Source organism: Vespa crabro, chromosome 2 (genome assembly GCF_910589235.1).
Source record: "Vespa crabro chromosome 2, iyVesCrab1.2, whole genome shotgun sequence".
Taxonomy (NCBI): Eukaryota; Metazoa; Arthropoda; class Insecta; order Hymenoptera; family Vespidae; genus Vespa; species Vespa crabro.
In genome coordinates, this window is record NC_060956.1 from 3,915,400 (window position 1) to 3,927,899 (window position 12,500).

General features: G+C 30.6%; 1 protein-coding gene across 14 annotated transcripts in view; it reads right to left on the reverse strand.

The window, feature by feature from the left end:
* Nucleotides 1-12,500, reverse strand: part of LOC124421721 (potassium voltage-gated channel unc-103) — a 150,116-nt gene that overhangs the window by 53,365 nt on the left and 84,251 nt on the right. For all 14 annotated transcript variants that reach the window (XM_046957235.1, XM_046957247.1, XM_046957243.1 and 11 more), the window contains 2 exons: nt 10,156-10,280; nt 9,869-9,949 (listed from right to left, as the gene is read on the reverse strand). In XM_046957235.1, coding sequence (XP_046813191.1) covers nt 9,869-9,949; nt 10,156-10,280 — 206 coding nt within the window. The remainder of the gene's footprint in view (nt 1-9,868; nt 9,950-10,155; nt 10,281-12,500) is intronic.

Genomic DNA, 12,500 nt, shown 5'->3' on the forward strand with positions numbered 1-12,500 from the left:
GAAGAGACATATCCAGCTAACTGATCTCATTTTTCAACATTATTTACTCCGATACTTTTCTTTTTCTTTTTCATTAACACAACATGACACGTGAAATCGTCTCGTATTACAAAAAAAAAAATAAAAAAAAAAAAAACAAACAAACAAACAAAATTACCGATGACCTTGACATTTCGCGTGTGGGAGAAAAAAAAACAAAAACGGAAAAGAAAAGAGAAAAAGAAAGAAAGAAAATAAATAAAATGAAAGAAATTAATGACCTTGAGAAAAAAATTCTTTTCATTGTCAGATTGGTACAATGTCGAAATGGTGCAACTTTGTTATCAACATTTTCTTTTTTCCTTTTTTTCTTTTTTTTTTTTTTTTTTTTTTTTCATGAAACTAAAACTAACGAAGATAATCGAGGTGATAATAGTTACTGACTCACCGGCATATATGTATATATATATACATATATATGTATATATAATTGTGTGTATATATATATATATGTATGTAAATGTATATTATCGAAATGATCGCGTAATTCGAGCTCTATCCAATTTTCCCGTGAAACATCATGCGATCTGATTCGTTCGTAAAGACCGGAGAGAGTCGGACTGCGGACTAACGTTCGAGGAGGAAGCGCATTATGTTGAAGGCGCGTCAAGAGAGAGAGAAGGAAAGAGAGAGAGAGAGAGAGAGAGAGAGAGAGAGAGAGAGAGAGAGAGAGAGAGAGGGTGAGAGAGAAATATAGATAGATAGATAGAGAAAGAGATAGACATTCGTGTGTAATAGAGAGAACAAGAAAGAAAGTACATACATATAACCGCACGTGAGGAAGAAGGAGAGAGAGAGAGAGAGAGAGAGAGAGAGAGAGAGAGAGAGAGAGAGAAGGAGAGAGAACGAAGTCCATAGGTTATGTTACGACGCCGAACGACGCAAGGACGTAGCTCATTGATCACTTTGTAACTATGACCTTCGTCAGTTATGTAGAAACGGAGTTACACATAAATCGACTGCGTGAAAGTGTATTGATTTGAAATATATATATATATATATGTATGTATATCGCAAAAAAATTATTGGAAACACAAACAAATAAATAAATAAATAAATAAATTCAAATAACAATATATATTAAGTTGAAGAAAGTTGCGTTGAAATTTTTTTAAAACTATATATCTGAAATGAATAGAAAATTAATACAAAATTAATATCAATCAAATAATATTATAACGAAATAATAATGACAATGTAATAAACTTTTGATAAGTCTTTTTTTTCTCCTTCTTTCTTTCAAAAAAAAAAAAAAAGAAAAAGGAAAAAAAAAGAAAAAAAGAAAAAAATAAAATAAAAGAAATTAGTCTGAAATTAAAGAAACAAAATTAAAAATCAACGAAGCTAAATTTAATAAGGTAATAATGATAAACGATGACGTAATAATTTTTGAATGAGATTGATAAAAAAAAAGGAAAAAGAAAAAAAAGAGAGAAAAAACAAACAGAAAGAAAAAGAACGTCTTTTTAAAAATCTATATCTTTCGTCATCATTTTATTACCTTATCTTCTCTTAATACTTCTATAATATCACACTTATGTTACTATTTAATATCACTTTCGAATAATATTTTGTTGTAATATTCATTAAAAAAAAAAATAAAAAAAAAAATTCCTTTCTCTGTCTCTCTCTCTCTCTCTTTTTCTTTTTATTATTATAATTAGAAAGCCTTAAGCCAAGTCGGTTGTCGTCGTAATCGTCATAATCGTCATAATCGTTATAATCGTCGTCGTCGTCATCATCGTCGTCGTTAGTTGATGGATAAAACGTAGCAATTAAAGTCCGGCTTCGCTACTTATATTCTAAAAAGTTTGATCGTTAGGGGATCAACTCGGTCGTATAAGATTAATTGGACAACGCGACGACTTACCGCGATAAAGAAAATGGCCGAGCCAAGAAAAAGAAAGAAAAAGAAAAAGAGAGAGAGAGAGAGAGAGAGAGAGAGAGAGAGAGAGAGAGAGAGAACATTAAAACGTTTCTTTGTTAATGTCCCTGTTAACAATCCCAATTCTTTTCCTTCCTCCCGTTCTCCTTTTCCCTTCTCTCGTTCGCTATCCTCTTTCGTCTTCTAATCTCACCAAAATATAACAAAAGAACTCACTTTATTTCAAATAAACGATTTTAATCGGGATCGTTTACTCGTTTAAATCTGATAGAAATAATCGCGATACGATACGATCCTATCTCCGTGTACGTTCGATTACGAATGCGACGATTAAAGATACAGCAGGAATATATCCGAATTTCTATAGATTTTCGTTTGTCACTCCCACTCGAGTCTCTCTCTCTCTCTCTCTCTCTCTATATATATATATATATATATATATATATATATATATATATATATATATGTATATGTATAAATATATATATGTATCCACCTTCCTGTCTATCTTTATTTTTAAATCTATCTTTATCTCTATCTATCTCTCTTTCCAAATTCTTGTCTTACCCCGTTTCATCGACTCTTACAAATGTCTTCTAGGTCAGGAAATATTTTGGCAGGTGGCCCGTTTCATGAAGGAAACACACAACGTTTCGCTCGACTACCATTGATTTTGTCGATAAAAGGAAAATGGACTCTCGCTGCTGATACATTTGGCACAAGTTGGACTAGTCCTATTCCCTACTCCTTATTCCCTTCACCCTTTTTTTCTTGTTCTTCTTCTTCTTCTTATTCTTCTTTCACTATTATATCTATTTCTTTTTCAGCCAATCGTTTAATCGAAAAATTTTCCTAAACTATATATAAATATGTATAAGTTTTTACTTCTTTTAATGAGAAGCTACTCGAGAAATGAGAAAAGAAATAAAATCGATCGATTCGTCGATGTTAACGATGGTTGATGTAACGCTAGATAAGATCCATTGTTCTCTTATTTTTTCTTTTTTTTGCTTTTCTTCTTCTTCTTCTCTTTTTTTTCTATTATTTTTTTATTTATTTTTTTCTTCTCCCCGCAATCTTCTCAACTCCTTTCCGCTCCCCCACCGCCCGCACTGTCTTGTTTCTTTAATCGCAAATAATGCAAATGCAAATGTCTCGTTAGCAGCAGCGTAAAAATATTGACCAACCGTACGAAAGATTTTAGAAATGTTTGTTCGTGCAAAATCGACATTACCGTTTTAAAATCTACCCTTGCCGATAATAATTATGTCCGTCTATCAATCTACCGATCTATCGAATTATTTACATCGTTATCTACAAGTCGAGATCTAACTAGAATAAAGATGACCTAACTTTTATTTTTTCTCTCTCTCTCTTTTTTCTTTTTTTCTTTTTTTGTTTTTTTTTTTTGTTTTCCCTTTTTTTTAACGTTACAAACAACCAACGTTGTTTCGCGCGAATGAATCATTCAAATCTATTTCTTCCTTTTTTTCTTTTCCATTTCGGCCGGGGAAGAAACGAAAGAAAGGAAGAGAAAGTAAATAAATAAATCAAGTAATACAAAGAGGAGGAAGAAATGAAGAGCAAAAAAAAAGGAAGGAGAAAAAAAAAAAGTAGAAAAGAAAAAAGGAAGAAAAAACATGGCAAAATAATGTTTAACCGACGTTATTTATTTGACGATTCCCTTACCATATATTTATTTTAATAATTTCTTCTCGTGCAATAAGATATAATAAATTAGATGACAGAGATACGTATGGTATAAGGGGTAGGCGCGAGCTACGTCGCCATTTTATTTATCCGTTCAATTTCATTGCGCGCACGCAAATTCGTGGAAATGAATACATATATTTATATATATATATATATATATATATATATATATATATATATATATGTAACCCGGACGAACGTATTCGTGTATACTCTTACGTACCTTTTATGCTCGTAAACGAGGCTACACGTTTTCTCAAGCGCACGTGGTTTTCAACCCCTCGCGAAGAAACTACATTTGAACGTCACGCAAATAGAATTAATTTCTAGATAACCTTAATCATCGATCGATCGAATCATTTTTTATGATCATAACAAAATCTACATCTTCGGAATCTCTCTTTCTCTCTCTCTCTCTCTCACCCTCTCACTTCTTCTTACAAATAAAAATTTTTCTGAACGACAATTCGTTCAAATAAATTTTTACGTAAAAGAAAAAAAAAAAAAAGAAAAAGGAAGAAAAGAAAAACAAAAAATAGAGAAAAGAAAAAAGAAAGAAAAGAAAGGCCAAAGACAAATGAAGTAAATTAGGGGTGAGGCTCAACTTTCAGAACCTTTTACCCGCCACCTTACACTTCTCTTCTTTGTCCCGTCAAGATGACGATGCACGATAAGGTAGAATAAACGCGCCACGACTTTTCCTTCTTTCTTTTTCTCCCTCCCTCCCTTCCTCCCACCCTCTCTCTCTCTCTCTCTCTCTCTCTCTCTCTCTCTCTTGTGCGCAAAGCACATATTACGTCATCGAAAACACCACTTTAACGCTCATTTGACAAGGGGCTTCTCCGCGCTTTCATCGGCCTACAACGACGACTCGATTAATTCGCGCTTCTTTTACCCCGTCATACCCCTTCTTCCTTCGCCTAACCTTCCACCCCTCCACATAACCAATTCCCCGCCATGAGTACATGAAAAGAAAATAGAAAAAAAAGAACAAAGAGAGAGAGAGAGAGAGAGAGGGAGAGAAAAGGATTAGAATCGATCAACGATCATCACGGAATCGATGATAACGACGATCCTTTTTTCTAATTATTGTCATTCCGCACCAATGATTCAGCGACCTAACGCAAGACGAAATCGATTTCATTGACGCTGTTGTACCCTCTCTCTTTCTCTCTCTCTCTCTCTCTCTCTCTCTCTCTCTCTCACTCTTTCTCACCCTCTTTCTCATTAAAAAGTAAACGAAAACGAAAGAGAACGCGAGAGAGAGAGAGAGAGAGAGAGAGAGAAAATAAGAGAGACAATATTACGATCGTTGCGAAAGAGAAACTAAAATAGGAAACACCTTTTGAAAGAGTAACAATACTACAAATTTCGAAATTTTTGTCAAAATGAAAAAGAAAAATAATAATAATAAGAAGAAGAAGAAGAAGAAATTGGAGAAAAAATTATAACGCGTTCGTTTTCAATCGCGACGCACACGTCGATGTACACACGACTAGATAAAGATGACAACGATGACAACGACGACGACGACGACGACGACGACGACGACGACGACGAAGAAGACAAGACGCGAGCGCGACGAGGAGGTCAAAATCCATTTTGCAACGTTCCGTCTTCGATCGACGATAATAACGACCTACCAAATACCTCTCTCTCTCTCTCTCTTTCTCTCTCTCTTCTCTCTCTTTTTTTCTTTCCTCCTATTTCCTTCGAAGCAAAAATCGCGTACTATTAAATGCGTAATTATTTCTTTTATTTTTTCCCTCTCTTTTTTTTCTTTATCGTCCGATCATCATCTTTCTCTCATTCTCTTTCTCTCTCTCTCTCTCTCTCGCTCTCTCTCGCTTTCTCTCTCTCTCTCTATATATATATATGTATATATATATATACACATATATATACATCTAAATATATATATACAAATATATATATATATAGATATATATATATCTTCCTCTTTTTTTTTATCTTTCTTAACGTATACGTGCCCGAGAAGCATAATGCTTCTACCTCTCTTCGATACCGTTTACATATGCGAATCTTCCCTCGGAGACGACGTGGACGGAGTGCCGACGGTGTGTAACCTGCCGGGCAGGACGGGGGACACTGCGACACTGACCCGCACGCCGCCTATCGACGAGGATACGAAACTACTGTTCGTTCCTCGCTCCGTCCGTCTAGTGACACAGCATGCGCGCGCATCTCCTTCCCTCTCTTTCTCTTTCTCACTCTCACATGCTCTCTCTCTCTTTCTCTCGTTCTCGTTCTCGTTCTCTCTTTCTCTCTCTCTCTCTCTCTCTCTCTCTCTCTCTCTCTCGCTCGCTCGCTTTTTCGTTCGGTCCTTTGACGAAGGCAACTCGCCAACGGATTTCTCCGTTACGATCGACGAATTTCCGTGAAAGTCTCTCTTTTATTCTCTTCCAACTTTTTATTTTTCTCTTTCTTTCTTACTTTCCTTCATTCTTTCATTCTTACGAAAGAAATTGTTGAAACATTTTCTTTCTTCCTTTCTTTCTTTCCTTTCTTCCTTCTTTCCTTCCTTCCTTCCTTCCTTCCTACGAATATTCGACGAAGGATTTTCTACAATATCGAAAAACGTTATCCCTCTTTATTGACATAGTTTATTTCCGATTCGAATCGATGCACCGACTCAACCAAAGGCGTACTCTCTATCGTTATACGATTATCCCGCCTTTTTTTCTTTTATCGGAATAAACGTTATCACGTGACCAACGACGTAGAAAGAGACAATCGTTCACTTTCTCATGGATTTTTATTTACTTATTTTCCTCTTACTCCTTTTCTATTTCTTCTTTGAAATAATATTTTCATGAACACATTTTAATATTTTCATGAACACATTTACGAATTCTCGTAAAATCGATCGAATCCCTCCATCATCTATATATATGTATATATATGTATGTATGTATGTATAAAGAAATATATATATATATATATATATATATATATCTTTTTTTCTCTCTCTCTAATAAAACAACGAACCTAAATAATTCTCCGATATATAGTATATCCTAACTCCATTTCTGTCTATGTACACATAAGTACATATACGTAAGTATGTTTTCTCTTCCGCGAAATATATTGCGGTCTCAGCTTACGGTATAAATTTGAAAGTTTATCAACATTTTTCCTATCGCGTTTTGCGTTTTATTTTTAATCCACCGACCTTACGGCAAAGCTCTTCGAAGCTATTGAGGATAGAGGAAATAACGCAAAAAAAAAAAAAGAAAAAACAGAAAAGAAAAAAAAGATAAGAAAAAAAGGGAACAAAAAATTGTTGTGCGGCCGTGTGTCTACTATCGGTTATCGATACTAATGTTTTGACTATGTTTCGGTTCGTTTAACAAGAACGACGTTCTTTTATCGTTCGAACGTTAACACCATCGACTAAACATTTTAAAACAAGAATTTTTTGATACATCTGTGGATGATGGCAAACATACACACACACACACACACACACACATACATACGCGTATATATATATATATATATATATATATATCCTGTTTGATGTAATCAACTTGAAGAAAAAAAAATATATATATGTATATTATATAATATATAAAATATATTTTGAAGTATAGATATATATAATATAAATTGATATATATATATATATATATATATATATATGTATGTATATTTATACAAGCTGACATGGATATATCCAAGGAAATATCTTGCATCTACTTATAAGTTATAAGAAAGTTGAATAAAGAAAAAATCGTACGGCCTTGAATTATCTATGAATTCAAAATATGAAAATAATTTTTCTCTTTTTTTTTGTATTCTTTTTTTTGTATTTTTTTTTTTTTTTTTTTTACCTCCTGATCCCTTCGACATATACAAAGAATTATATATTGGTTATTCTAAATTGATAACCATAATTGTTTCTTTTATATACATAATTTATATAATAAAGGGATGATCTATTTGCAATTGAAAATTATATTTGATAAAAGATTACAACTGTGCATCGTTTAAAAAATAATCGTTATATTGATTAATGTATTTCTATTTCAGCGTAATTCTTATATCGTGATATACAAATTCATTATATGCTAATTAATCAATCGTTCGTGTATTTGAAAGCTTCGAAGATCAACGATTTCGTTCGACGTAATCGTTATTAAAAATGTTTTTTTACCTTTATATATATATATATATATATATATATATATATATAGCTTCACGATTATTATTTTTTTTCAAATTCTTATATGAAAATAATCGACTACGTGTATTAAAACTTAACATATCAACTTAAAATCACCTTTGAAACGATTCGTAAAATAATAGTTCGGATATTTCTATCATGAACATGAGATATTCATTGAAAATAATTGGAGTTATATAAACATGTAAAGAAAAAAAAAAAAAAAAAAAACAAAAAAAAAAAAAAAACAAAAAATAAATAAAAAAATAAAAACAAAAAATTCAATTGATCCTTCTAATACGTAAAGATAAGAAAAAAGAAAAAAAAAAAAAAAAGATTTTTACGTGCCGTGACCTCTCAACTGATTCATAGCCAAACAAAATTTCCCTTATTAAATCTTTTTCTTTACAGATTCATTTTAATCAGTCGTCGTGAGATATTTACTCGTACAACATCTACGAATGGAAATCGTAAATATGGATTATATGTGTACAGATGTATTCAAAAATACATACATACATACATGCATATGTATATATATATATATATATATATATATATATATATATATATACATGTTCACCCAAAGTTTTCTCGATTATAGGTATTCATTCCGACGAAGGCATAAAACGCGAAAATTGTTTAAAGATGGTACCTCACTTTAAGGAAAGATATCGAGTGAGACTCACTTGAAAAGCTCTCTTCATCTTTTACTCCCAACTCTACTCTTTCCCTTTTTAGATGACAGGAATGACAAAACGGGAGAGAAAGAGAAAGAGAGAGAGAGAGAGAGAGAGAGAGAGAGAGAGAGAGAAAGTTCACAGGGCATGTCGATACTTGAACTTTTATGAAAATCTTATAGAACGAACCCTCCCAAAATTTAAATAAATGCAAGAAATATTAATTGAGTAATCATTTAATCAGATCTTTTTTCTTTTTTTATAATCGTGTACCAATTTTTCCACACATGTGTGTGTGTGTGTGTGTGTGTGTGTGTATGTACATATATATATAACGTATAAATAATCACGCATAAAGTAGTTGAAAAGTTTTTAGATTAGTCAAAAGTTCTTTAAGCGAATTAAAAAAAATCAATTATTCTCTTTTCTATAGACTTTTAGAGGACGAATTTTTTCTTATTTTTTTTTTTTTTCTAATTGTAAAGTTACAAGCTTTGCAATTTTTTTTTATGTAATATATAAAGAAGAAGAAAAGATAATTATGTTTAGAAAGTGTCGATAAAAGAGTAATTGATTTTTCAAATCATTTAAGAATTTCTAGATCATCCCGTATATATCGTGTAGAGTAATATCAATGAAATAAATAAGATTACATATTATATATATAAAATATACATATCTATATATATATATATATATATATATATATATATGAAAAATTTATATATAAATATAAAGATACTATTGAATTATATATAATGAAATGATACTATTACTTCGCCATAAAATGCATCAATAATCTAAAAATCTAGGAAACGTATAATTCTCGGTACGTTTTAAAAGAATTCGAAGCCATACTTGAATTCTTTTGAGCACGAGACTGCGGCAGAGCCTGAATGGCGCCAGTCAGGGCCGTCTTAATGTTATTCGCAATGAAATGTTGAAAGAAACAATACTAATTATTCTCAATCGTTCTTTTATCGTTTACATTTCAACGAATTTTTTTATCATTTTTTAACGATCAAGCAATAAGGCCGCGATAAAAGGGACAATGTCGATGATAAATTCCACGTTAAAGGTAGACATTATAAAGATAAAAATATTTTTAAATATATATATATATATATATATATATATATATATGTATATTTATAAGTTTCTGCCATTAAAAAAAAATCAAGTTCTTCGATCAAACTTTGAAGGCAATTCATTGACTATCGTATTATATGTACGTCATAATTTATCAAAACAGGTCGAAGAAAAAATATAAGAGTTACATCCTTGACTGTTTTGCATTAAAGTTTTTCTTTTAATATTTAAAGAGACAATCATAACGATGTTACGATAAAAATTGGTGATCCTTACCTGTGCAACTTTTTCACCCATATTTGGCGTATGCATGGCTCCTTGAAAATATTTCGCCGAGCCGTTGTCCTGCAGAGAGAACTAAAAATTATAAATAAGAGACAACGATAAATTTTCTTTATTATCGTTCGTTGGTACGACATATATAGATACATATATATATATATTATTATTAAAAAAAAAAATATATATACATAATTATATATCATATACACACACACATATATATATGTATATATATTTCATATTAAATTTATATGTACATACATGCATAAACATTATCTTACTTTGTGTTTGATAGAATCCGGGCCCATTTGGCTGAGAGAAGGTGATTTTCGATCCTTGGACGTTCTCCATTTTTGTAGATCGCTCTCAGAAGCAACACCCGGGAAGATTTTCGAATGTTTCGCTGCTAAAAGAGGAAACGTCAATGTTATCCATCATCGTTTTTAAAAATCGTTTAATTTTACATATATACATATACATATATACATATATATATATACATATGCATATGTGTGTGTGTGTATGTATATGTATATAGATATAGATATATATATCTCGTAATAAAACGTACTCTGTTATTCTAAAACTCTAGAGGTGCGAAATACAGGCTCGATCAAATTCATAACGCTTCAATAATGATAATAAACGTTTCGTATACGACTCGCTTCAAGGACACAATATTAAACTTCTAAAAGAAAAGAAAAGAAAAAAAAAAGAAAAAAAAATGATACATCTGCCGACATCCTTTTATTCTCTCGATAGAAATATTACAAATGAATTTTTATTTACTAAACTATTTATTAATTACATCGCATATCAAATATCGTCACATAAATATATTTTTGATCGAAAGATTAAAAAAAAAAGGAAAAAAAGGGGAAAAAATTAACGAATGGTTGGTTTTTCTTCTTCTTTTTTTTTCTTGTTTTTTTTTCTTGTTTTTCTTTTTTTCTTTTTTCTTTCTTTCTTTCTTTCTATTTTTATTATATGTATACACAAATGTATGTGTTACGATACTGCTGCTCTTACGTTACCCATCAAACTAATCTAAAATAATAAATTACGATGATTACGTACATGTATAATAAAGCACATAAATAGATCGTACGAATCTTAGCACTAGAAGACAAAAAGAAAACAAAAAGAAAAAAAAAGAAAAAAGACAAAAAGACAAGAAGACAAAAAGACAAGAAGACAAAAAGACAAAAAGACAAAAAGAAAGAAAAAAAAAACTGCAAAAAAGAAAAGTGACGTCGAATAATAATCAATAAATGAATTATATTTTACGGCCAATCTAATCGCGCGTAATTCGATCGAAAACGAAAATGTAATAGTTCTCATATAAGACAATATTGAAATACAACATACTAATAAGTGATACGAGACTAAATGATGATAAACATTTGAATATCTACGATCGATGTGAATAAATAAATAAATAAATAAATAAATAAATAAATAAATAAATAAAGGAAAAAAAACCGAGCCTATATCTCGATCTAAAAGCAGTTAATAAGAGTGTGTCAGTAAATGAGTTAATCAATCGGCACTATAGAAGCTGCAAACCTGTGAAAGAAAGAACACGTTCGACAAAAATCGTTGTGAATAATCATTTTTTTATTTTTTTTTATTTTCTCTTGTTTTTTCTTTTTTCAATGTTTTATTAATCTTTCTATTTATTCTAATTTCTTTATTTCTTGTTTTTCTTTTTTTTTTTGTCAAGATGGTAATATGCGATAACCTCTACGATAAGTATATGTATGTGTATATATGTATATATATATATATATATATATATATATATATACAAATATATTATATATATAAATAAATAAATAAATATATATATATACATACATACATACATACTTATATATACACACATACAAATATACACACACATATCCATATATATATATATATATGTATGTACATATGTATGTATATGTCAAGTTCTCGTAGATATTTAATCGATGAATGTGGATATTATTGATGATGGTTTGTACAATGATTATATTATGGTGGTTATAATCGATTTCGCACTATGTTTCTAACGCACGTCACGTTATTGGGAACATATATATATATATATATATATATATATATATATATGTGTGTGTGTTTATATCGTTGGAGATTGTTAACTTATATTATTCGAATAAAATCCGTAAGAAATGCATCGTTGAAATGAGCCAAAAGTAATTCGGCCAGTAATCCTCCGTCTTGAAAATACGAATTTGAATCTCTCGACCAGCCGAACGTTTTTCTTTTTTCTTTTCTTTTTTTCTTTTTTTCTTTTTTTGTTCTTTTCTCTTGTTTTTCATTTCCCTTTTTTTCTTTTTTTTTGTTTTTTTTCTTATCTCTGAATAAAATCAATCGAAATTATGACGAAATCCCGATAAATGCGATATTACGGAAGATATCCGTAAGCGTTCGTTCGACGAAAATGACGAAATTAATTTATTTACTTTGCGTTCGTTCATAAATACGTCCGTACAAATATATCCCACGACTGTTGAAAGTTACAAGAATGTTTGTATAAGAGAATTATTGCACGTTACTGTGTCAATCGTAGAGTCAGTTGCAAAAAGAAAAAAGAGAAAAAAGAGAAATAAATGAAAAATAA